This window comes from Channa argus, chromosome 21 (assembly GCF_033026475.1).
Source record: "Channa argus isolate prfri chromosome 21, Channa argus male v1.0, whole genome shotgun sequence".
Lineage (NCBI taxonomy): Eukaryota > Metazoa > Chordata > Actinopteri > Anabantiformes > Channidae > Channa > Channa argus.
The window spans coordinates 6,353,202-6,380,566 of NC_090217.1; the positions used below are offsets into that span (position 1 = coordinate 6,353,202).

The 27,365-nt window shown below is 41.8% G+C and overlaps 1 protein-coding gene across 14 annotated transcripts in view; it reads left to right on the forward strand.

Moving 5' to 3' along the window:
- magi2a (membrane associated guanylate kinase, WW and PDZ domain containing 2a) overlaps nucleotides 1-25,199 on the forward strand; it is a 187,037-nt gene extending 161,838 nt beyond the window's left edge. For 5 of the 14 annotated variants that reach the window (XM_067491127.1, XM_067491132.1, XM_067491134.1 and 2 more), the window contains 12 exons: nucleotides 108-139; nucleotides 2,348-2,558; nucleotides 5,413-5,454; nucleotides 5,542-5,657; nucleotides 5,948-6,140; nucleotides 8,503-8,763; nucleotides 9,222-9,407; nucleotides 11,249-11,465; nucleotides 12,399-12,624; nucleotides 13,193-13,387; nucleotides 17,322-17,460; nucleotides 21,268-25,199. In XM_067491127.1, the coding sequence (XP_067347228.1) occupies nucleotides 108-139; nucleotides 2,348-2,558; nucleotides 5,413-5,454; nucleotides 5,542-5,657; nucleotides 5,948-6,140; nucleotides 8,503-8,763; nucleotides 9,222-9,407; nucleotides 11,249-11,465; nucleotides 12,399-12,624; nucleotides 13,193-13,387; nucleotides 17,322-17,460; nucleotides 21,268-21,980 (2,531 nt within the window). In that variant the 3' untranslated portion in view covers nucleotides 21,981-25,199. Of the gene's footprint in view, nucleotides 1-107; nucleotides 140-2,347; nucleotides 2,559-5,412; nucleotides 5,455-5,541; nucleotides 5,658-5,947; nucleotides 6,141-8,502; nucleotides 8,764-9,221; nucleotides 9,408-11,248; nucleotides 11,466-12,398; nucleotides 12,625-13,192; nucleotides 13,388-13,938; nucleotides 14,024-17,321; nucleotides 17,461-17,719; nucleotides 17,831-21,267 lie in introns of those variants that run through there. The other 9 variants (XM_067491141.1, XM_067491140.1, XM_067491137.1 and 6 more) reach the window with 9 other exon arrangements.
- Nucleotides 25,200-27,365: the final 2,166 nt, after the last annotated feature.

Below are 27,365 nucleotides of genomic sequence, written 5' to 3' on the forward strand. Positions count from 1 at the left end.
CTGGGGATCGGCCTTCCCATCTTAAATTCGGCCTCACATCTCATGATCTATCTGTCCATCACCATCTTTTTCAGTCTAAAGCATGTTTTGTTCTCTCAACATTGCAGGTCACTATTCACCTTGGAAGACCCCTAAGCAGGTAACATGTATCAGCCTCCAAAGTCTAGACTGTTCCCATTTCTGCTTTTTAACCATTAATATAGGGTTTAGTACCAGTGGCTGCAGTGTGCATGCCATATGTGCTAATTGAAATGACTCCGATCTTGTTTTTTCTCTTCTTTCCTTTGTCGTACTAACTCTACTGATGATTCACTATATGTCTGGGGCCCTTACAGCAGATAACCCTTCAAATCCGGCCCTTTTTATTGTTATGAGCTATCAAAAAGCTTCAAGTAGCCAATTCATAACATCGCTAGACTCTTGATCCTTCAAGTCAGACTTGATTCATAGCCTGACTCAGTGGCATAGAATTATGCTACAGCTGTAGTGCTGCTCTCTGTTTGTGATCAGAGCCTTGACATGGCCAAGATGCATTTCCAACACTCTTTTATCTCCATTTCATAGCATTTGTCCATTCTTTGATATTTTTTAAAAAGCTTTTTGCACTCTCTTAACATACATAGAGAATGCTTCTTGGTCATTTATCTTTCATCTTGTCTTTATTTCCTTTTCTAACATTAAAGCAAAAGCCCTCATGTGGCATCTCTGCAAGCATCTAGCGCCCTCTACTCCTCCACTCTGCCGCTTTCTCTGCAACTATAAATCACAGCTGTATGACTCTAATAACTATCCACCAAACATCCTGTTACATCACACTCGCTTTGTCCTCATGTGCTTTGGTCACTTTCACATGCGTGCACACTAGTGTTTCTGCCCATCTTTCTTTGTTTCTTTTTGAGCGTCTATGTGTGTAATCAATTTTTGTGCCCGGACGTCCAGTCAGTGCTGCTCTGACCAGCTCCTGACTCCAGCTCATGTCGTCCCCATTCCCAATCACAACTGACAATACAGGAGACCTCCGCTGTGCAGCATTTAAGACATGAGATGTCCCCCTTATTGTACATCCTTTCTGCTACTAAGCTCTGGGGAAAAGCTTTGAACAAAGTAGCAAACAGCATGCAGGGCCTCCGTCTTTTAACCCCCTAGTGATCATTTGTTGGCTTCCCTGCCCCGCCCTGGCCTCCCCCCTCCTCTCCAGCTGCACATCAGAGTTCAGTTTCGGTTTAATTGGGTGTAATTTGTTACTGGAAGTCTTCTGCAGCTCTGAGAAAGAAATATGGAGGAATTTGACTAATAAGGGATGAACGGGGAATCGCCTAATGCGGTCATGCCAAAGCTCAGCCTGCAGCTCCAGAGAGTTGGTTTGCAAATGAGCTTATCGAGATTTGTCTGTCAAATCCAGCCAATCCTGTAGGTAACAGCTCCTTACTATTGGAGCATGTGCAGGTGTTCTCACTCTGTAACACTGTCTTATAAAAGCGACCTCCCTGTAGTTTTCTCCATTCTTCTGACCAGCTAGATTATAACCGTAGTTTGCTTGCTTCTGAAATCTTAATCAAACAGCCAAAAGGAGAGAGACTAAAAGAGATCAGAAGTCTAATCCAGTCCTTAACAAGGTCCCCAGTCTCGGTACCCTTCCCTGTGCCGACGTGCTTCACATTAGAGGCAGGTACAACTGGAACCACAATGAGCAGAAACACTTTTGATTCAGGCCCCTTTTTATGAAGCTGTTATTTATTCTCGGTGCATCTTGAACCGGATGCCCTGCAATTTTCAACATTAAAGTGTTCCATATGCAGCCAGTCACGCTGTCTCAGTTTGAAAAAAAAAAAAAAGCTTTCCGCTGCCTCTGGATCCCGTCTCGCACACTTTCTGACATGTCAACGTGTCATCTTGGCTATCAGCTTAGTGTCGTGCGGCGACTGAAGCGGCCCGACACATCAACGCTGACACTCTGACTGACTGGTGTTGTCAAAACTGACGCTATCACCTCAGACACTTGACAGCATTTCAAAATGTGTTTTTTGAGGCAAATTTGGAGTAAAATCCTCAACCCCAGAAGCCTGTGCAATATACTTATAAATGGACATCTGTTTACAATAATCAGGTCACATTTGCGTGTCTCCTCAAATTCCCTCCCAAGCAGGGCTGCAGTTATCTAATTGTTTTGCTTGTTTCAACAACTAACCTCACTAACTGTCTCACTTACCATCTGTCCATCTTGAATTTGAACGAAAGCAACCTCTGATTCGCTTCATGTTGTGAGGTTATGTAGTTAAATTCAAGTGTCGGGAGTGGGAGAGCTGGAAGGGAAATACTGACCCCCTCATGCCGCTGTGCTTTACAGGTGCTGGAGCAGTGGGAGTCCCAGCAGGGCCAGAGCAGCAGCCCTGCTCAGACCAGCCTGTCAGCCCCCGTTATCCCACACAGCGCCCCCTTCCCAACACACCATCTTCACAGGGCCTCTGTCCCAGAGTCAGCCGCCGAGGCCTTGGCCCTGGCTAAACCAGACCCTTATGACCTTTATGAGAAGTCCAGAGCTATCTATGAGAGTAGGCGTAAGTACCAGAGCTGTTACTGCAGGTGTGGCGCTGTGAGAAAAAAGCCCACCCCTCTGTAGCACTGACGCAAAATGGAGTCCTCGTTGGATCAGTGGAGATTCCTCACTCTTTTTCTTTTTCTCACACAAACACACTCAGAACATTCAGCATTCGCTTTTGTTGCTTAACAGAAAACTTAATAAGCTTGTTGAAACAAGGTGACCTCTTTCTATCAAACTGCAAGCACTGTTGCTGAATTTTTAGCAGGAACATGTCAGCTTTATACCATCATCAGAAGCTTTTCACATGGATTCCCTCATCACCATTTGCAGCTACTCATCCTCCTATTATCTTCCTTGATCTCTGTTCATTAAATGCCTGTGTAAATCAATACACTCCAAAACACACACAAAAATGCAATCTTCCATTGCCCGATGGAAGCTTCTTTACATTCACATTTTGACATTCTGCCAGCTCAAACCATAAAGTGTATTCATAAATAAACACCGCAGGTTTACCTTTATAATGCATAGATTCACTGTAATATTTATGTGCCAACTATAGTAACGCCGCGGGGCTTGTAAAGTGTGGGAAAATTATTTCTTTTTTCTTGCTATGACATTACAAACCTGCATCATAACTGTTTTGCCCCGTTTTTTATTTTGAGCAGTAGAGATGGTTTTATATGCTGTTTGTATGTGTGGCTGTAACAGAGCTTTTAAACATACAAAAGTGATGCGTCCGTGTCTCCACTTTGACATTAGAAATGTGGGTATTAACATGTTTTGATTAATAATAATCATAAAATAATATCGCACTCACAACAGTTTGCACCTGACTTCCTGAAAAACTGAAATGCTAAAATCTTATAAAAACTTAATTGATAATTGTGTAGTACAGTGACAGATGTACGCACGTTTACTCAAATGCAATTACATTTAGGTGTCTTGTTTTAACCGACTATTAACATTTTATGACTTTTACTTTTACTACAGCTTAGAGAGAATACTGTACTTTCTACTCCATTGCACTTACTTGACAGCTTTATTTACTGATCATTTTTTTTGCAGATGTAGATTAATTTTTATATACTAGTATATACTGAGCAAATAAATGATGATGTATTACTGGGAATAAACTAGCTCTCAGTACATAGAGTGGTTTAAATCATCACCTTTACAAAATGCTGATCATGCAGATTTTTGTCCTTATTGCCTTTTGTAATGACTATACATTTATTACTTTCTTAGACGAGTGCTTGTAGTTGTACTTGGGTCATGGGTTTGAGTACTTGTTCAACCTCTGCACCTTGAATAGTGACATAAAGTCCTGAGAACGTGACAGTAATTTCCTCAGCTCTGAAGCAGTGTATGTATATCGGTCTGATGCTCACGCCGTTCATTGTTAAAACAGGGATGTAGTCTTGTGATTTGGGTTTTACGCCTCAGAACAGGTGGCAGAAACTTGTGGATTCCTTCTGTTTATTTCAAAGTGACTATGGTCATTGCAAAACTGTGAGGACTGGTGATCATTCTTGTGTTAAGGCACCTGTCAGAAAGTCTCCATATCAAACCTCTTTGTCTCTCTGCCTCTCTCTCCTCTTCAGCAATGGACACGGAGATCATTCTCAGTAAAAGCCAAGTGTTGAGTCTGGTGAAGCTCAGCAGGGAATAGACACATTCCCCTCTTTGGTGTGACCTTTTATGTAGCTCCGCAACCTCAAATACAAATTGCTGTCACTCTGTAAAAAGGTCTGAAGTCACCTTTATGACTTACTGTACTTTATTCAACAGGCACACTACACATTGATAAATGTTACTGTAAATGCAGGAATTTACAGTAGACGAATAAGTTAGTTGTTGAATGGGCTAATCCAGGCCGCAGACCAGCTGTTATTATGTGTGAGTAGAGGATTTTGGCATCTGTATGGAGATTTTTAAAAACATCTGTAATTTAGAAAATGACGAAAGGTATCATTTTACATCCCTTTAAGTTGTTTCGCGCTACTACCCTTAAGCAAAGTGTAAACACTCAGCAGCTTGACTTGACCTGCTACATATTTAAAGTGTCCACACTTAAGGAACAACAGATACCAGGCTGTCTGACTCAGGCCTACATCAGCATTGTATCTAAGAGCCAGGCCACTAAGTTATCTAACCAATATCACTGTGTAAATCCCCCAAACTCACCAAGAGCCACTACTTAGCAAACCCTTTTGAATAGTTAACCTTTGGATTAGTTAAGGTCCTTGACATGTGTAACATAATTTGACACGCTTTTAAATGGAACAGGGATGTTTTTCAGTTTGTCTTCATTTTGCTCGTAATATTTGCACACACTCCCCTGTAAGTACCAGTGAAACCAGCAAAATCTCAATGAGAAGCCCTGTCTGTGGTTTCTGTGGCAACAGCAGCGTCACTCCTCTTGTCTTTGCAGTCATGATTTTCTCCCTCCCATCATTCCTGCTGAGTCCCAGCAGAGTGTTCAGTGTGATTAAAACAGTTACAATTGAAATCAATTTTTCATTTGCAGCCACTTGTCTGCGGTTGAGTTCATTTCGCTACTTTGCAGATCACGGTGTTGTGTGAAGCCCTGATTGCAGATCAGTGCTTGCATCCCACCTCACATTGTAAATAAAGGATGGGTATATTACATGCTGTAAGCACTTCCTGACTTTTATGGATGACGCTGGATTTCGGCTGTGACATTAATGCTGAGGCAGGACCTTTCTGCCTTGTTCTAGCGTTTGTGGGAGCCTCGTGTATTTTCCGGTATTTTCTGCTGCCTGTGTGTGAGTGTCTGTATATATGTTGTCAATATTTGTGCATTTGTTATTGTTTATGGCTGCTTCCTTTTGTCTTCTTCCGTTTAGAACCTGGACTACCGAGAACGGTTTTTCCGGTGGACTCCACAGGTACAAATTGAATCTAAGGGTTCAGAAACTACTCTTAAACTTCAGATATTGTAAGCTAACAGGATGTCTGTGCTTGTACTGCTTCAGGAGCGGAGTACCAGGACATAGAAGTGCACCTGCGCAGACAGAAATCTGGGTTCGGGTTCCGGGTGCTGGGCGGTGATGAGGCCGGGCAGCCTGTGAGTCCGGAAACGCGTGAGAAGGCTCGTATGGTGATGGGCGTGGAACCCTGTCATTTTCTCCTCTCTAATCCACTATGCACATGATGTACACCTAACCCTTGACCTTTGTCCCCTGAGAGATTGATGGCTTTGGCTGCTTTATTGTTTTTTGCTGTCTGTTAAAGTAACAAACCAACATTTATTTAGCTAATAATTTCTCACTGTAACAACCACTTTAACACCCACTGCATGTGACACTCAAACACACTAGTCCAGCATAAACCCTCTGGACACCCGTTTTCTGTCTTATCACACTCCACATTTATTAACAGATCCTGATCGGGGCAATCATCGAGAAGAGCCCGGCAGACCTAGACGGACGTTTGCGACCTGGGGACGAGCTGCTGTTCGTGGATGGGATCCCAGTGGTGGGAAAGCCGCACAGATACGTCATCGACTTGATGCACGGTGCAGCACGTAACGGTCAGGTCAACCTGGTCATCCGGAGGAGGGTACAGGCAACAAGTAAGTTGACCTATGTGTTTCATATTTATGATTGTTACAAAATATTTTGATTCTTTTTAGTTAGAATTACTAGTGAGGCAGAACACAAATTCTAACTGGTGACCTTTTTCCCAGTAACTGGATGTTTTCCAGTATAGTTGAAGTATGAGGACAAGTTTATATTTTTAATGATTTAGCATTTAGTCTAAAAACTGTTTCACAATCCTTTATCACAATGAAGATGGAAACTCCTTTTAATATGTGTTTTATTCCTTTTCTTTTTTTTAAGACATGCCTATTACAGATATAGACAAAATTTTTGAAGAACCTACAATTTTCTCCAAAATAGCTTCAAACTGACATAAATTTAAAAAGAAATAAAATTCAGCCTTTGTGTTTGATTGTTGATTCAACTACATATGTTATAGTACAACAAAGGCCAAACCAAACAGCAGAGCGACTGCTTCACTTCAATTCAATTCCATGCTAAGTGGATATGAGGTGGTTTGTTTGTTTTGTTTTTTAACAGTAGCAAATATATATATAGTATTATCAGCTTTGAGCAGACAACAAACGAAGCAAGTTAGAAGCTGAAAAAAACGGACTGCTCACTCACCGAAAATGTCTTTTTTCGTGGCCTTTATAAGATCATGGTTAATCCTGCACAGCTAACAGCCTTAAGATACTGGATTATAAAGTAAAGTGATCTCATCCTTTTCCTCCTATTCCACTGGATGCCTGTGTTATCTCTTTCTGTTTTCGTTCACTGCTGCCATTCTTGTCCTACAATTATCCAGTAAACAGGATTTAATCAGTCAGAAACTGAAGCACTAATCTCAGAGTAATTACACCAGAGCTTCCCTATAAAAACACTCTTGCTCTTACACACACCGTTGCTCTCTGGTCCATATTCAAGCATCTCCTCTGTTGAGTCTGGAGACTGGGAAGACCCTTCCTCCTATAGTCTCTGGCCTCCTCTTTTCTCATTATTATCACTGCCATCCTGCACGCACACACATTCCTCTGACAATCCACTTCTTTCCACTCTGTTCTGCCCTCTCTGTCAATTTCATCTCACCAAAGGCTACTGTCTGACTCATGCCTGGCCTCTTCTGTGGCCCTTACTTCCAATCCTAATTGTCTGACTCCCACTGGCACTTTGCAAGGTGTCAGACTGTGCTCTCTGCTCTGAGCTCATGCTTCTGCCTACACCTGATGCCCCACATTTCACACAATTTGTTTAGCTTTTTGTAAATTATTTCCTCTCCTCGGAAAATAATTATTTGCTGCTCTTGTTTGTGCAAAACAATACTACATGTCAGTATCTACCTTTTTACAGTGGCAATTCTCGCTTTACCTTTTACACCACTAACCTGAAGTCACAGTTTAAATTTCCAACAACAGAAAAGCACAGCTCTGCTTCTCAGAGCTGTGCTCACAAGCAACATCAGGTTTGATCATTCAGTGTGTCAGAATGTAAACACACACAAAAATGCTAAAGGTGCAAGAAGCTGCTTCATCTCCAGCTGAATTGACATGGTGCTGCATTTTAATGATGCGCTTTACCGTGTTGTGACTGAGCTTTTATTTTTTCCCATTTCTCATTTCTGACTTGTGTTTGCCTCTTGATTCTTCACAAGAATAAGATACAGCTTGTCCAATTTTAGGGAGTTGCAGAAAAAAATTCTCCTGCATGGAACATTTGCTGTTGTTGCACACGTAAAATTAGCTTTGAATAACAACAAGACAGAAAGAGTAAGAAATTCTTATTCTTCTCACGATGACAACTTTAGCGACTCTTTTTTTTTTTTTTTTTTTCAGGTTAATATTTTATACACATTGTATACTATAACGATGTAATTAAATGCAGCACAATCTAAAAGTGCTGTGCTGTGCTGTGCTGTAGACCTCAGTTATTGGCCAAAAACAATTAAAAACACTTCAGCCGGATGCACCGCTCCACTGGGTGCTGTTTTTCTTAGTTAAGGTGATTCTCAGCACTTGTTTTGAATCATTTTTGGTCAACAACTAAGGCCTATGGTACAGACAAATAAGCTAATTAAGGCTACAAAATGATGAGCAGTGATGTTAAAAATACTATTTGTTTATGAAATGACTGAAGTGATCCTCTGAACAGGTCCTCACAGTTGCTGAACAGTTTTATTAATTTCTGCCCACCAATCATCCAACAGCCCCTCCTGTGACCCTTTGGTGGTTCCTGTCCCCTAGGTTGAAAAAACAGTAGCACACGTCATGTAAAGTGACAGTTAAAATAGTCTACTTATTTTCTGGCCTCCCTTCCCCCCGATAAATTGACTGCTCTCCCAAAAAAGACTAACTCAGTCAGTAGATGCACAGCTCAGCTCTGTACTCCCACTTACAGGTGAGTCCTGTCCTGAGAACGGCCGCAGCCCAGGCTCTGTCTCCACGCAGCACAGCTCCCCACGCAGTGACTTCACGTATGGCAACAGCACCAGCACAACCCAGGCTCCCAACACCAGCATGGGCAACGCAGCCACTTTAGACGGGACATCAACCCCAAACACGCAACCGAGTGATGTCATCATCAGTCGAAAGGAGAGCGAAGGCTTCGGCTTCGTTATTATCAGCTCACTCAACCGGCCCGAGGCAACCACCACCAACAGTCAGTCCAGTGTTTGTTTTAGTGGTGTTTCATTGAGTCGGGTTGATGCTTATGTGTCAGTCATCCTCTCATCTGCATAACAACTGCTTCAAGTGTCCAACCTCAATATAGTGGCAAGTGGCAAATTTAAGTTTACACGGGCATAATCCTCAGCAATGGTTCAATAAAAAAGTGAAGCACCTCTTATTTTATCCCTTCAATAGCACAGGCCCACCCACAGTACGTCAGTCACACACACATCTGATATGCTGTTGTGAGCATCAGTGCATCGCCCACACACATGAAAAAAACCTGGAAGGCTTACGTAAGCCTGGGGTGAACAGCAAAATCAGAGAGACAGACACATTCAGGCAGTCAGTGAGTGAGTGAGTGGAGTGTGTGAGAACACACGGGCATAATCCTCCAATTTGCTGCTAAGTGTGTTTTTACCTGCAACTTGCGTTGTATCCCTCCAACAGCTGTGCCCCATAAAATTGGCCGCATCATCGAGGGCAGCCCGGCTGACCGCTGTGGGAAGCTGAAGGTGGGAGACAGGATACTCGCGGTGAACAGTCAGTCCATCATCAACATGCCACACGCCGACATCGTTAAGCTGATCAAGGATGCAGGCCTCAGTGTCACCCTGAGGATTATACCACAGGAAGGTGAGAGAGCACGTGGACACACACACACACTTATATTACAGATGAGGATGTAAAAATGCAATACTTTGGGTAGACAAGGATTTCTAGCGGTAATTCAATTGGCACTGTTAAATGAAAGTGTTAATATGAGTTTCACCAAATGGGATTCTTTTTAAATGAACTTGTCACTTGTCATTGCTTTGAGTTGTTTTCTCCTGCTCTAATGTCTTCATCCAAATCCAAGTGAGATTTCAATTTCGCAGAGACTCATGCCTGGTCACCAGAACATATAACTGGTTTAAACTTACTCAAACAAGCAAAACTGAGAAATTACTCTGTACCTTTTTTCATTTATATGCTTTGCCGTTCATTGAAATTAATAACTTTGTTACTTAAAGCTTCATTAGAGGTCCACGGTGGAGTTTTTCATTGGATTTACGGGTCCTGCTTTGTGTGCACTGTGAAGCACAATTCACACGCTACTAAACTGTCATACATTTTATGCGATTGGCCGACAAAGCAGCAATGCACCAACTAAGGCAGTAAAGGAGACTGCTTGCAAGCATGCTGGATCTAATCATGTAGTTATAGTCATATTTATTGTATTATATTTAAAAATATTTTATGTGCAAGCAAAAACATTTAACATTGGTTAGAGCCTTTATTTATTTTAAAACTCCATATTAAGTATTTGAGATTTGCTTAGCTTTTTGGTGGCAGTGTTTTATTTTTGAATTTATGCTTCATTTGTCCCTCTGATTAAAATTTCCATATATAATATGAAAAATAGAAATTGGAAAATTGAACTCTGACTTTTCATGAGTCCGATCAATGTAAAATAGAGATTTTTAACTTGCTTTTTGAATGTTCCATCTATATAACGTTGAATAGAAAAGCAGAAAAAACAAAACTAGAGAAGCAGAGTAGTTTTCTTGCTTGAGACGCCTGGGAGGGTGGGATCTAAGCGGCTGATTGGTCAGTGGACCAGCTCAGTTCACTCCTCAACACAGCAGCTTTTAAAGTTCACATCCTTCCTTGGAACAGTTGTGGCCATTTTCAGTGACAGTTTTATAGGAATCTTACAGTGAGTTTACTTGTATCTAAACCCCTTCAGGGTCCCCCGCTTGCGAGAGAATGATTAGTTCATGCAAACAAAGACACGTGGCTTCTTGTTTGGCAGCGCTGTATGATACATTTCCTCTACTAGCATTGGTTTGCCTGTGTTTTTGTGTGGGGGGGGGACACACAGCTGGCCTTCATAATGTTAGGTCCTAACATTGCCTAACAAATACATGCAGCCGCTGGCACCAAAATAAAATAGAAACAACCACCAGTGTAAATTCCTGAAAGTCCAATATAGAACTTTGATTAGCTTTCATTCAATATGTTTCATGCATACTGTATATACTCTAGCATCTGGATGTGTGGTCCAGATGTTTGGTCATCCCTGGCTGAGATTCCCTCCTGCAAATCATTTTATCATATCTTAGCCAGACACACAGATCCTGCACTCCCAAGCTCCTCATGCTTTAATAAAAAGTAAAACTACTCTGACTCTATTTATTTATTATTTATTTAGTGACAATATAAGGGTGGAAAGTTGAAGTCCAAGAGCTAAAACAGGAGTAAAATTGAGGCTTATATTTGCTATTTTGCCAGAAACATTACAACCAATAAATCCTAATATTTGAATGATGTGTCTGCTGATTGTGTAAAGCCACAGTTATTTGCTAATGCATTAGCTGTATCACCTTAATAACAACAACCTAGCTTTTCTCCACTGTGTCCAGTTGGTTAATGCATGTTTGCTGCACTGTAAAAGGTTAAGAAAATTTGTGCCGTCCTCGTTTCCCAAATCACAGAGATCAGCAACCCCCCATCAGCACCCAGCTCAGAGAAGCAGAGCCCCATGGCCCAGCAGCACAGCCCTAAGACCCAGCCCAGCACTGCAGCATCCCAGCCCACTCCAGCAGCGACAGAACCCAATGCTTCTGTTAACCAGGCCAACGCCATCCCCCACCAGAGCCCTGCTGCCAAGCTGCCGGTCCCTCCGCCTCAGACCTACACCTATGAGAGCAGGTAAGGTTTAGTCGGTCCCCTCAAGGAATTTACCATTGCAACGATTAATCCAACTAATCCCCAATAAATTCCGTGCAACTTTGCAACTAGAGACATCACAAAAACCTTGCAACATGCAGCACAGAGTTTTAGGAAAGCTTTCAGGCATTATAGGCCACAACAGTGAGAAAAATATCCACGAAATCCGGGAGGGACTCTTTAGTTAATAAGGAAAGTAATACAGCATGAGAAAAGTGTTAGCAACAATAACAAAATCTTTGTCAACCGTCGTTGTGTCATAGTCTCACGTTTTCGGCTGACTGGATTTTCCGAGGCAGTGTAGCACTGTCATAAAACATCCCTTGATCTGTCTCTGGGGATAAACACTGTTCTTCTAAGAACATGGGTATGAGTGATTCAGACCTCTTTACATCCCTACCTACAGCTTACTTCTGTTTCTTCCACCTGTTCCTCTCTTTTTAATACTAACACTGTCTTTTTCTTTCTCACTATCTCATCTTCTCACTGTCCTCGTCTCTCTCCCGAGTTTGTTGTATAACATCACTTAACTCTTATGGACTACTAAATTATTTACATAAATAGCTTCTTTATCGAGATCCATTGAATATTTTAACAAGAGCTACACAGGTTTAAAATCGTCAGAGTGGTTGCATTTTCCCTTTATTTTTACACAGTATCTAAAGCTCTTTGTACTCAGCATCAGCAGCCTCTGAGAGAACTTATTTTATGTGATGTGTAAAGACAAACAGTTTCATTTCTTCACCTAAGACTAGTTTAATGGCTGCCACGTGGACCAGAACAAGCTATCTCTGTCAGCACTGAGGTGACTCAGCGGTTTGTCAGAAAGCATTATTTTTACAGTAGCCACAGGTAAATGTGACTTTAATAGAAGAGATCGTACGAGTTCGTTCTTCATTCTGATTGGTCTGTTAGTTACAGGTCTGAGGTGAAAGCGAGGCAAGATGTTAAACCAGACATCCGACAGCCACCATTCACAGATTACCGCCAGCCTCCGGTGGACTACCGGCACCCCCCAGTGGCAGACTACCGCCAGCCACCTACGTTGGACTACAGACACCCGCCGCTGCTCGACTACAGACAGCTAGCCACTGATGCCAGGCAGTTTGCCATCCCAGACTACAGAATGCCACCAGTTCAAGTAAGAATGTTCATCCAAGCCTCTCTCTCTCTGGATCAGTGAGACTGGTACCTGTATGGGTATTTGAGAGTAAGAAAATATGGACCCCATAAAAGCTGCATTAGTCAATATTTATGCAGTTGTTCATTAGAGATCTGTGCCCTGTTATTTTGATGCATCCTCATAAATTGTGGTTTGTGCTATGATGTTAGGATTTTACTGTTGAGTTTTATGCATTTTAAAAGCCTTAAATTTATAAGTCTTAAATCGGACACAATCTGTCGCTACAGAGACACTTTAACCATCAATTTCCTTGGAAAATTAATTAATTGTGGTGTATTGTCATGTTGTACTGTGGCTCCAAAAACCCCATATGATGGCAAAAATCATTTTTGACAGCAGAAATGTTCAAAAGAATAATTTAAAGCTGGCCATTTTTAGTGTTTTTGCCTCTGCAAACGATTATTTACTCTATGCTCACTTTTGTACAAACCACACAGTTCATGGTTGCATAATGTTGCATTTGCTCCATTCTTCAGTTATTTTACTCTGCAGAGTCCTGACACTGTTTTCTGCTTTTACACATCAGACAATATCGAATCCAGTCACATCCGATCTTTGCTTCGCTCAGCTTTCACAGGACTTCGACTTCTTCACAGTGGAGCTGGAGAAAAGTGTAAAGGGCTTTGGTTTTAGCATCCGCGGAGGGCGGGAGTACAAAATGGACCTGTTTGTCCTACGACTGGCAGAGGATGGACCAGCCATCCGCAATGGGAGGATGAGGGTAGGTTTGATGTTTGCTTTAATTCCACCCCCCACTCCCCACCCCCCACCCTTTTTAAAGGTTAAGCTGAATTACATTATAGATGCTCCTTTTACCTTTCAGACAACTATTCAAGGCTGATTTTAGGTGGGACAAGTTAAATTGTATTCAATGCTCGCATACTGTAGCTGTATAGTTGCTATTGTACTACTGTTGTTTCTGAATCTATAGGTTTAATACAACGTCCATGGGAATAAGGCACATGACTCAGCTATTTTAACTTTACCACTGCTGCGTACAGTAAATTCCCCTCATTTTCCCCATGTGCTGCTACCAACATAAGTTACAACCTCCACAGTCTTTTTTTTGTCAATGCAGATTTAATCCTGCAACCATCACGTTGCTTTCAATTGCCTACTTTCTCTTTTTCTTTTACTAGTATGTTTCTGAATCTTTATGTCTGCCACTGATAGCTTTGGTCTGCTCCACATTCCTTATCTGTAATGAACCTGTCAGAGATAATGTGTGCAAAATGCCCCCGAGGGAGGCATTACTTTCCCTTCTCTGTATAGTCGATGAGGTTCAGTGGACCCAGATGCAGGTGGAAGAAGAAGAGGGAATCCCTCTTGAGCCCCACAGCATATGGGCTGCCTTGAAGTATGTGTCATCAGTATTTGAAGTAGTATTCTAAACTTTTTACTTAAGTATATGTACCAGTGTGACAATCTAAAAAAAACAACATTTTACTGTTGTAACTGGTTGAGGTGTAGCTACAGAGTTCTACCTTCTTAATATACAGTTAATTAGTTGCTGGTCATCAAATGAATCTAGAGGATTGTGTGACGATTAGGAAAAGTGATGAAAAGAACTGCTAACAGTTCTGAACAGCTGAAGTGAACATTTCCACAACCCAAAAGGCTTTGAAACCATTTTCATTTTTAATAATATGCTGTGAATTATATCTTATCTCACCTTTCTGAAAATCAGGTTTTAAATTAATGTAATTGCAGCAAAGCTTCCAACATGTCCCTGCAAAATGTTGTGAAGTAGAAGTATGACGGAGCATTAGGTAATAACTAACTGCAATCTGGACTTGAGTAAATACACTTAGTTACTTTGCACCACGCCTCTCCAGCTCTATACTCTTGAAACTTTAGAGAATGAGCTGCCCTCTTTGATCCTCCTTCCAACAATCATCGATCCATGTTGCCTTGTGCAGAGAGGAATCAGTCTGTGTTTTACTTAAGTGAATGTGAGTCGCTGCGTAAAAAGCGTTCGACATGGCTGCCACTTTACATTTGAGCGGAGCTTTGACACATACTAAGGTGCAGAATCCAAAAAAGCCAACTTGCACTGTGAATCCCTGCAGTCACTCTGACATTTTGAGTTTAAGCCAAGTCATTTCCCTTTCAGCAGGCACTTTGTCACACAAATAAGGGTGGGGGGGCATTTTGACCCACAGCCTAATCACAAACGAGGGGCACTAACAAATTCTAGCAAGCTTTTGTCAAAGTTCAAGTGGCAGTGTAGAGGCTTTTAAGAAATCATATGAAGTGATTAGTTATTACAGATAATCATTCCGTACATCTAATAACCTCTCTAAGCTTTAAACCTCCAATAAAAGACTGAGTCTTATGCATCTGGTGCAATAAAAGCATCTTAAGATTCATTTCCACCACTCGCTCCCTGTGCTCAGCATTTATGTGTCGTCCATTCAACTTTAGTTCCCCCTTTATTAAAGATAAAAATGAAGATCACCCCCCTCAGCTGTTAGGATGTAGGGACTAATGAGTGAACCGTCTTTCCTTCCACCTCTCTTCAGACTACTGTAATGACACATAATGACTCGCCCTCTCTTGACTTGAGTCCTCTCCTGACTTTCAAATTAGCCCGGCCATTACCGGTGGACTTCTCCATTTGTTTGGGTAATTGGCCGGCACGTTTTCGTCCTGTTCCCCCTGAATCCTCCCCATTAGTCAACCGCGAAGCGTCTCTCCAGGGGCTGAGAAACGAGAGTCTCGAAGGAGGGAGGACTGACATTTGATCCATTTTCATCAGAGAATGGACACACAAAGACGAGTTAGGCCAGTTAATATTTACATTAGCTGATCTGCTGCACTAATTTGTTTGTTTTGGCTGTAACTGAGGACATTTAGGTTTAACATCAAAGATGGATATTAAACAAAAGTTTCCCTGGTTTTCTAAATATATTGGTCATGAAATGTAATCTGATCTTCACCAACGTCCCAAATATTCGCAAACACAATATTTCTAAGCTGATAAAACCCAGTCTGGATCTTTTGTCTGGAAATTATGGATCATTCTTCCCTTATGAAACCACTTCACCTCAGCCACATTCTTAGGAGGCCTGGTGTGAACGGCTATTGGGTAGTAGATCCTGCTGCATCACCCAGCTTCTGCTGATCGTGACATGCACACAGCTAGCTTCATGTCATCCTGTGGAAACCCTTCATAAACATGGGAATTCATTCATGACATCACTCAATGTCATGTGCTGATGTCACTTACTGCTGTTTAGGCTCTCACAATGCTTCTGTCATCAGCTGTTGATGTTTACCTTTGCCAGCCGATTCTGTGTATGTTGCTCAGTACACCAGCAGTTTCTTTCTTTTTCAGGACATTCAGAATTATTGTGTTGGATGTGCCCAGTGTCTATTCAATGATGAGTTGTTTTCCCCTATTTTCTCAGATTCCAAAGCTTTTCTCCCACAGACAGGTCTCTGGTTTGTTCATTTAGCCTTTTTAACGGAAGACTCAAGGATAAATCCAAGAGAAGCCATTTAGAGCTACTGTATTTATTTCTTGAAAATCAATCACACAGAGTAACACGAATCCCCGTCAGTCCCCTGAATACTTTTAGAAGAGATAAAATTGGGTACTTCTGCCACAAAACGTGCTACTGTCTCTTCTACAGTTTGTTGTTTAACATGTCGAGGTGTAAATGCCATTAAAAGAAGACTGAAAATCGGAACTTTTGTCTTGAAAAAACTAATATTTTATCCCTGCTGTTCTGATGCTTTTGCTGGGCACTGCAGGACACTGCTATACAGGATGATGTGTTTCTCAACACGCTGAAATTACTGCCAGACAGTTCTAACAGTAGAAAATCCAGACTCCAGTTAATAGCTGGCACTACTTATTAATGCTTACAGAAGCCAATGATCCACGTTGATCACTGTCATCCATAATAAATGAAGCTTCTTAATATTCTATTTGATATGTGGTGTGCTCATTTCCAAACCTGCCAAACTGTAATTGACTCAATTGTAGCTATGCAAACACCTTCATTAATTTGCTCATATCATTTGGGCCTTTGTGAACTTGAGGTTTGTGCAACGAGATAATAATATTTTTCTTTGTCTGCATGTCACACTTTGCTGCATCCTCAAATGCAGCACACACACAAGCTTTTGCGTTTCAAATTTTACACAAAAGGTTCCTTCTTCGAATTCAAAATTGCATTTTCTTACTGCTTTCTGTTTGGTTTTGTTCCATGCTTCTCACTTGTTGAAGTTTTATTGCTACTCTGACATCTAAAAATGCTGCTTCAGTCTTGATCCGGTACTTTCTGCACTTGGCCGCTCTGAACTCACACAGTATTGTCCTGACTCACACGGTCAGTGAACAAAGCTGCCTAGAGTTTATGGGAGATAAAAATACTACTTTCTTCCTCTAAGACACGGTTATCTGAATAATTCCACCATAAGAATTGAAAGATTTTCTTTCTGAAACAGATACTTTTATGCTTAATATTTATATTTATATAATTTTATATTTATATTTATATTTATTTATTTTCATGTCTTTAGAAAAACAGCAAACATGACGGTCTGTAAGTTCACATCATATTTTTCTCTCAGACATATGTTTACAAATTATTTTTAATAGATTTTTTGGTTTGTTTGTTTTTTTCCTTCACTGCACTGACATCCAGGTCGGGGACCAAATCATTGAGATCAATGGAGAGAGCACCCGGGACATGACCCACGCTAGGGCCATCGAGCTGATCAAGTCTGGGGGCCGGCGTGTTCGTCTTCTCCTAAAGCGGGGTACAGGGCAGGTCCCAGAGTACGGTAAGTACAAGTTATACTCCACAGTAAGTTCTTTTGTCTTCAGGATCTTGTCTTACCTCTCTTTTAACTCTTAAACTTGTTTCACTATCACTTCAACTCTTAATAACATTTTTCTGGCATGTATATTCATGTGATGTCTTTTTACTGTATTCTTCTGTATTTCACAATACTGTAAGAACTGATTTGCCTCTTCTATCTTGACTAACACTAGTTTATCTTCTGTCCATTTCAGTGATCTATCACTAATTGATTGGTCTAGGTTGTTACTTCCCGTTCTATAGGAATGGTATCTTCCAGTCTCTCCATGTGCATGAAAAGTGACACGCATGGCTCCCCATATTTCTTCCTAATGGGCCACTCTAAAGACACGGTTTGTGACCATACCAATGTTTTTCTCTTCACCTAACCCTGGCTTTCTGTGCTGTGGTTTTGTGTGTTTTGTTGTAACCGCCTGTTCATGACGAACTTAACTTAGTGCATGACTTAGCTCAACGGCCTTTACAACCTTGACGGCCCCAAATAGTTGGATTTGTCTTCAGCATATGAAATAATGAACCAAAAAAAAACAAAAAAACAAACGAGCTGCCAGAAGAAGCAAAATTAGTGAACATCACTCTTATTCAGCACCCATCAGCTAACACCATGTCCAAAAATATATGAGCGTTCTCCAGCCAGAGGCGAGATATTGCAGCCGATTATTTACCCAGCAAAACCTCTGCACGGCGCGAAATCCGCCTGGAAGCGGATATTTATTTGTGTGGCACTGCAGGTAATAAAACTCCAATGCATCACTCACTCCTGTGGCTTCTGCACCTGCAAGACATAGACTTTTCTGCAGTCTCGCACTTGAGAGAAAGACGTTTCAGGACGTCACATCACTAAAACCCCCCGTCACGCTTTCATCAGCATTTAGCCTCGGCGGTCACCCTCCAGCTGTTAAACACAGGAAATAGAGGGTGATGTCGCTTTTCAATGTCGACCCTTTTCTGCCAGCGCCCTTCCTGCCAGGAATTTAATCTCTTTGTGTAGAGCTTTTGTGACACTTGCCTTGAGGTGGTTCTTCAGCTTTGATATATGTCTATATGATCCTAGTGTGGTCTTCAAGAAGACACAGTGCCCCATCATTAGAACCCTTCGGTGTTCTTTTTGAGTTCCCTTGCTGCCTAAAACACCATTTTAACCCACATGTTCGGTTCTGCGTGGGCTCGATTCGGCATTTTGTCCCTCCAACCTTTCAGGCGTTTTGTTTGCACACTGGGACATTATGCAAATCATCTGCGGTGATTAATGTGGCTATTTAAAACATTAGCCTACAATGTTCAAAGGAGTTATTTTTCTTCTTGGGCCGTGCTTTTTAGGAACTGCTATTTGAAACACGAGGACCCGAAAAACAAGAATATAAGCAGTGTAACGTTAGCATTAAAACAAGGTTGTGGGCATGTGCTTGGATAATATTGTATGGCTGTCTGTGTGTGGCATTGTGTGAGGTTTTGTGCTTCTGTATAGCATAAGAGCTGCACCCCCAGGGCACACATTTATCACAGTCTTGAGAATTACCCTATCAGGGCTCTCAGAAGCTAAATTGGGAGTAAAGATTCTTTGTTACTTATATCAATGTCACAGCAGAGAAAACTGCAGAATGAAATTCCATAGTTATTCCAATGTGTAGTCTAATTAAAAAAAAAGCCATTCAGACACTGGGCTTTATCCTACATCTGCACCACTATTCATTTGAGAATACAGATCTTTATACGGTAACAAAAAGGTCTGTATGATTTTTGTTTTTAGGTTAGTTGAACAAATCTTGCATATATCCAGAAATTTGTAGAGTTCGTTCAAATGAGTATTGCATTTCCTCAAAGTGTAATTTTCTCTCTAGTAATTGTTTTACCCAAAGCTGATTACACAACGAGATTACAGGTTTAATGCTTATCCAGGCTGAAAAAGACTTTATGTGGCTACTAATTTGACTTTAACATGCAAAATCAACTAAATTACAGGGAATTGGTAGTGGAAGTGTCCACAAAAAAGCAGCTTGAGATACCTTCTGTTCTCTTAAGTTGCTCATACGGACACTGAAAGTGGATTATTCCTCCTGTTCATACTGCCCACTGAGGGACTTCTTTCTAAAGCCCTGTAAGTGGACGTGACGGGGGCCAAAATCCACATCCATCATTATTCTCTGCAAAAATGTGTCAAAATGTGTATCTAGAGATAAAATGAGTCTTAAGCAGTTTAAATTAAAGTCCAGTATATGTTCCAAAGTCCCTCTTTGTGCTTCCCTGTTGAAGGAAAGTAACAAGAAGTGGGAATTTTTTAACTTAAAACACCGCAACTCCATTTAATGGGAGTCATTTAGAAGGTTGAAGCTGCTTATAGTCTTCAGGTAAATCTTTTAATCTACACTTTTACACAGATGAAGGACTGTGGTTTTTGGCCTCATTTGGAGGAACAGGAGGCCTGTATAAACAGGAGGAATGGTAACGACAAGTTAAACCTGTTTCAGTGTTCATCTGGGCACCTGGCTGTTGTTTTAGAGCTGTTGCGGAAATGTGAGTTGTTTCTCTAGTATTTGAAGTTGCCTAATATTATTTTAAACAGCAGTGTGTACAAATAATGGGAAAGGCGTTGATCCCAATGACACAGGCAATTGTCCCTTAACTCTGCCATTACTCTCCTGCAGCAGAAAGCAATTCCTAACAAAATTAAGCCGCAGATAAAGTCAACAGACTAACTAGTGAACATTTAGCAGCTAAAGAGCCTGATATTTCTCTCGGGACTTGGTAAAGCCAAAACTTTAGCTATATGTAGTAAAGGTTATGCTTGTGTTTGCCAGGTGGAGCCAAACAAATCTTTAAATGAAAACTAAAGTTTGAATTTATGTGTTGGATGTGTGAATAGGTGTGTGCTTTGAATATTGCACGTCCAACATTTCACTTTTTCACTTTAACAAGGACGAGCCCAGGACTTTGGCTCCTTTCGCGCACAGCAAATTTCCATCCTGTAATTTGTAATGGGTTATGTCGACTCAGCAGAAATGCAAGGAGGCCAGAGCCTTAGCTGAGCTGACAACACTCATTAACGCAGCATGAGGTAGTCACAGTTTAGCCCAGCACACACACACCTAGGTCCTGTTACGGGTCTTGTATCTTTCATTGTAGCAGACACACTGTATGCAAAAGACTGCAGTTCCCGCTTAGTCCTTGGTCTAGTATGCAACAGCACTGCATGAGAGTCTCCTTATAATTGGGTCTCGTGGTGTTAGTGCAGCCAGCCTAGTCTCTGCCCCCCTGCCTGGCCCACTGAAAATGACTGATGGCCGAGGGACCGAGACTCATCGGGGCAGAAACAGAAGCTAACAGTCCGTGAGAGTGGAGAGTTGTGGGGGAACGTGCAGTAGATTCACTGCAGCTGCTGGCCTGAGAGAGAGGTGAAGTGGGGGGGGGGAACTCGACCCCTGAGGGTTTCACTTTCACTAAAGCACCACACTACTGGGTACATCATCCATTTCAATAAACCTGTTTTCAATTTTCCGCCAAGGCTTTAGATTGGCCGAAACTTTAAAGAGAACTATGCGACGCACATCGACGTTGTCGAGAAGTAGATTTGCCCTGTGACACGTTTGGAAATAGGTTGTAGAGCTGCTGTAATATGATCTTTGATGCCTTTAGCTTAGAATAGTAACAATGCTGTGATTATTTTTGTATTGCTGTGATGTTTGGCTGTGCAGTGACGTGCATGCTGGCTCTTAAGCAGAGTGTGTTTGTGTTCTTTTCATATCACTGACTGTGTGTATATGTGTTCCAGACAATGCCATCCCATGGGATGCTCGTCCTTCAGCCTCCCCAAGCCTGTCTGAAATAGCCCCTCCCATCGACAGCCTTTCCATGTCATCGCCTTCATCTCATCTGGCCCCAGCCCCCGACCCACCTCACCTGCCGCCTCTGGACGTCCCACGAGACCCGGTGGCACGAGACAGCAGGACAGAGCGTTCAAAGAGCCCCCAGAAGGCTGAGCTGCTAAACCCAGAGCACGTCAGCCAGGGAAGGAGAGTGGCCACAATGGGCAGTGGCAGCAGAGCTAAGAAAGAGGGTGGCAGGTCCACCCATAAGGGGCACAGGGTGCAGCCCATACCTGAGGGGGAAGGGGGTAAAGAGGGTCACAGCGGGGACCCCAAACATTCCAGGAGCACCAAGGAGAGAAATACTGGGGACAACAGAGAATCCACCCACTCTCTCAGCAGCTCCAAGCTCCCACACACAAATGGGAACAGCAGGGAAGATGTGGAGCATTACAGCACCATGCAGCAGCAGCAGCAGGAGCTGGAGCAGGCAAAGCCCAGGCCCAGGGAACTAAACCGGAGCCTGGGAGAGAGCCGACCCAGCCTGCCCAACAAGAGCACCAGCAGTGGCAGCGCAGCAGGGAGGAAGACCACGGTCTCTCCTGGGCCTTGGAAGATCCCTGGATCAGACAAGCTGCCCAGCACACTGCGCACAGGCACATCCACACTGAGCAGATAACACCACAGCTCCAGCAGAAACAAATGGCGCCACTCATCTGAACTAAAGCACCCCACCTGGATGAAACCCCCACCTTCCTGTGCTCCTTTATCCCATCTCAATGCCATTCCCCCACACACCACAGAATCAAAACCGAGGGGGGCAGGGAGACCTGGACCTCATGTGTTTAGAGTTTTATTTATGATACTGTACTCTAAATTATTTTGAGAATTATTGTACACCCACCACCTTAAGAACTGGAAAGTCATTGACTTTTTGAAAATAAAGGAAGAGCAAGTAGAATGTGTGTACATTGTGATAGGGGAATTGTTTTGGGGGTACGAACTTTAAAAAGAACTTTATTTTGAGTTCTCCCCAAGCAGAACTAGGAACAATCGGTTACCATTGTAATTTTTTTATATATCTACACAATGGAGTCTATTTTGTGAAATGGAATGTTAAAGAAGAAGGTTTGCCTGTATTTGAAGAGAGCGAATGGAACAAAGAGTGACCGCAGAGATGAAATCTACTCATCAACAGAACTTTGCCTTAACAGAGACTGTGTGGGCCTGAATCTGTCTTGAATAATCTATCAGATCATTATAGACATAGATATATTATAATGAATATGAATATGTGGGATCATTTTGTAAATAAGATCATTTTTAAGTGAACAGAATCTAATAATTGATTAGACGAGCAAAGCAGCACAGCATGGACCGCAACCTTCAGTACACCGACCTCTCCCTCTTCTCGTCTCCCGTTCAGCCCTGAGATTGCAGTGTGGGGTCTCCACAGGCCGCCTGCTGTTGACTGCATGGTCTATTTGTGCTCAAACCGGCCCGAGTTCAACAAAGGGTGTCGTTTCAATCCATCTCTCTCATTTCTGTGCTTCACAAACGACGCGATTCATGACAGAGGAAGAGGAAGAGCTCACACGATACCAACCAATGGGCAGAGTGCCTTAGACTGACAGAGGGGTTGGCTTCAAAGTTAAAGGTTCAAATCCAAAACACTTTCGAGAGTGTAAAACAGGCTGCTACACAAGACCAAATTTACAGGTAAAAAACTGTATTTTTTTCAGATTCAAGTGTGATATGGTGAAAAATAATAGATCTCACAAGTTTATCTATAGAAATTATTCTATTACCAGAGGTTTAAGTTCAGTTTAGGTTCAACCTCTCATGATGCATTTCATTACTGATTTCTTACTGAGGTCTGGCACTCGTACTGTCGTTTCCATGAAGAATTGCTTGTTTCAGATTGTATAATCAGAATGTCACCACAGGGTAAAGCTTTGCAGCTAAATCAAAATGAATGAGTAAACTCTCATATTGACATCGCTTCTCTAACAGTCTGGTACCTTGATGAATCAGCGCCCCTTGCAAAATTAAATATTTATGTCATCTCCAGATTAGCTGAGTAGATGTTGCAACAGTCACGACCACCATCAGTTGCTTCATTTGATTTGGTGCAGGTGATTTTTCTGCATTGTGTCAAAGTTATATCTCCATACCAAAGCTCTCTGTAGGTTTTACAGGCTCGGCATACAGATGCATCTGCAGAACGTAGATTTACAGTAACCTACAGTAACCCCACTCCCCCCCACCCCACCACCCGTTACTGCTGCTACACCTGTTAAGCTTTTCATTCCTTCATTTCGTTTGCAGTGGACAGTGACAACTGTGGCAAATCTACTCCCCGAAATTCCTTCTGAAACAACCGTTTCCTAGTTTTAGACGGAGGCAGACAAAGGCTGGCCTGTAATTTGTAGCCTGCAAACTGACAATTTTTGGCTAGAATGACAACTGTAGCAAGCAGATGTTTTCAGCTGTAGCTATCTTAATAATCCAGCTCCACAAGTTGGCTGAAAATGACACTCACTTTATTGTTTCTTCTTATAATCTTAAAATAAGGGTGTCTCAAATATGCACTTGATGGCAACATATCATTGTTATTGTATAGCAGTGTAGAGAAAAGAAGTCTTAGTTTTCTATTAATAATAATAAGTGTAAGATCCGACTGTTATTTCATTCTAACATAACCATATTTGGTTGCTTAGCTTACATACTTGTTTGTAATTTTACAGTATTTAACAATCACTTTTAATGTTGCGAGAGAGCAGGCTAACGAATGGTGTTATCAAACAGAAGATGTCTTGAGTAACATTGGCTGGAGATGCTAGAGTCAAAATCATTGAGACACATTGAGACAGAACTGCTAACCTAACCCTGCTTACATTTAATATCAAACTAATGTAGTTAGCTGGACATCCGAGCAATTGCAGCTTGCATTAAACACGCTTTCAAGCTCCTAATACCAAGTATTGCATCGCCATGCACATCACTTTGTTGTGGAGAAATCCAAAGCTGGACAGGCCCACTGTGCCTAGTAATGATTGCTGGTCAGAAGAAAGGTTTGACAGTCAATTTTCAAATCTACAAACTTTTCCTAGCATCTATTTCTTCAAATGTTTTAAGTGATGAATTTAGTTTTATCCAAATGAGCAAACAAGTAACATTAGGAAAAAGAATGATAATCCTGGAACTAAGGTTTCCTCTCCCTCCTCTGATGAGAGAACTGCAAACTGACTGACTTTAAAGCACAATCTCACTCAGAGGGTTTGGAATATGAATCATCAGCCAGGCACACACAGCTTTGCCCTTCACATCACAAAATAAGCCCCAACCCCTAAATTTCCACATTCGTCAAGACTAAAGGTAGCAAACGCTGCCTGTATAGTGTGACGCCAGGCCCGTCTCACTGGACCGATCCTTTATTTTGTGACTTCTGTTTGAAGCGGACACAAAATATGTGAATTTTTATTTTCAGCCTTTGCACAAGTCATGGCTTTCTACATCGGAGCTGTCTCCATCGAGCCAAATTGTAAGTAGTTTTGTATGGAAAGCAAAAAGAACAAAAAAAGAAAACATCTTCATGTAGAGGTGTATTTGCTAACTGTGTGATGAAGTTACAACACACGCAGCGAAACCCCCAACACCCAAGCAGCTCAGCATCACTGTGTAGTGTTTATAGCAGTGTGTAGACCCTGAACAAATATCTCTATAAATATGGCTCAGTGTACTATCGATGGTCACAAAGACTGTAAGTGCAGCAACTATTTTTATGAAATGCAACACTATGGTTATATTAACTTTTGCAAAAACCTTGTTTACCTGTATGATATTCTGAAACGCTGTCGAAATAAAAGAAAACACTTGATACAACTTAAAAGATTCATTTAGGGTCTTCCTCTGTGTGATTTATTGCTGTTGCCTGTTTTGTGATATCACACTGTGTCGTGATGAAGTGTCTTTACATTTACAAACTGTTTGCCTGTACTGTAACACAAAGGAAGTCTCCGGATAGATTTTGCATATTTGTATCAAGCATTTAGGACATGTGATGAAGCTAAAAACCATATAGTTAAAATATGTGGAAATGTTCCTCTAATTATAAGTTATTATGACCATGTGTTATAAAACATTAATTTGTACTTTAAATGTTGGAGCTTCGCTGTTTTTTGTTTTTAATGCCAGGGGCCACTTCTCTACTCAAATTCCTCCTAAGCTTGTAACCATCATCAGCAGAGGGGCTTTTGTTGTTTATTTTTTCCAAACATTAAGAACTTCACTAGGCAGCACGTACACTAGATGTGTAGTGATATTTACAATTCAAAGACATTGGTGCTCAGATGTAAGTGCAGTTCACCTGTAGCCAACTTCCGGAGGCCGCACACCTTGATCACGAAGCTCCTTCACACAAAACAAGTTGTGACCATCCTCCTTAAAATTCCCACTGTTGTAGTGCATTGCTTTGACCACATGGAGGCGTCTGATAAGTAAAGTATATTCCGCACTTTAGAAATACAATACTGGTTTGTTTTTCTGAGGTGGATGATCTAACACACGCCCTGTATCATTACTGATCTTCTCCTGGAAACCTTGAGCAGGTCGAGCAGACTAAGACGTTGCACATTGCACACTTTTTGCACACATTTGCACATTCTCCAGGTCTGCACTAGAGGTCAGTGTAGACCAGGCTTAGATGTTTAATGCTGCCTGATTTCATAATTGTTCAAATGCTGACCTTACATAAAGGGATTTTACAGTGCTGTGTGCTTTGATAAACCTCTGTATTCCTTCACATTTAAATGTGCCTCTGCTCCCTTCTGACACTAGTGACGTCAACTTCCTCCACTTCATGTTGTGGTTTTCACACTTCCTGTTGAAATGGGCTTGTAAAACAGGAAGTAAACACTGCAAATACCTTTTAAGGATAAAATTTAGCACACATTAAATTTAACATGTCCTATAAGGGCAAATAAATATAAGGCCAAATATTTTTCCCATTTGGCATTGACCTATGGATACAGACTGTACATACTGTATATACACACACACAATTATTTCCAGGTATTTACGTCTGGATCTGATCCACAACTTAGGAGATAGCACCTTTTGTTAGAACCCACCCTTTTTTCATGTGAGAAAATGTATAAAATAGATTAAAGTGAATAAGACTTTGCTTGCTAACTGCATGAAACCTGTGACCTATTGACATCGCTAAACTTTTGCTTTGATGAACCCTGATGACCTCCATTGTTGTTTTGGCATCATTATCTTGCTGCTACATATACTCTACTTCTCCATCAGCATCCTCAAAGCCAGTACTGCATCTGTTGGACTCTTTCTAGGCATGAAACCATATTGCTGCTCACAAATGTTCACCTCTGCCCTCAGCCGAGCTTCCACTCCTCTTTCCCGCAACTTCATTGTTTGGCTCATCAGCTTTATTCCTCTGTAGTTGCCACAGCTCGGCACATCTCCCTTGTTCTTAAAAATAGGCACCAGTACACTTCTCCAGTCCTCAGGCATCGTCTCACTCTCCAAGATCTTGTTAAACAAACTAGTCACAAACTCTGCTGCCACCTCTGCCACGCTCCTGAACTTCCTCGTTCCAACACCAAGTCTCCTTGTCCATTTTCCTCTTTCCCAGTGACACACCGAGTACCCTCCTACCTGTCTCCCTGATCACATTAGCTGTAGTGGTCCAGTCATCTAGAAACACCTCCTGACCACCCACAGTCTGTCTCAGCTCCTCCCTGAAAACTACAAAACATTCTTTTTCAACTTCCACCACTTTGTTCCTCTGCTCTGCCTTAGTCATCTTCCTCATTTTACACATCCTATGTTGTCTGGCTACAGCCTCCCCTACCAATATGTTACAGTCACTGATCTCATATTACAACATTTACACAAGATGTCGTCTACCTGAGAGCTTCTACCTCCGCTCTTATACGTCACCCTATGTTCCTGCCTCTTCTGGAAGAAAGTGTTCACTATAGCCATTTCCATCCTCTTCGCAAAGTCTACCACCATCTGTCCTTCAGTGTTCCTGTCCTGA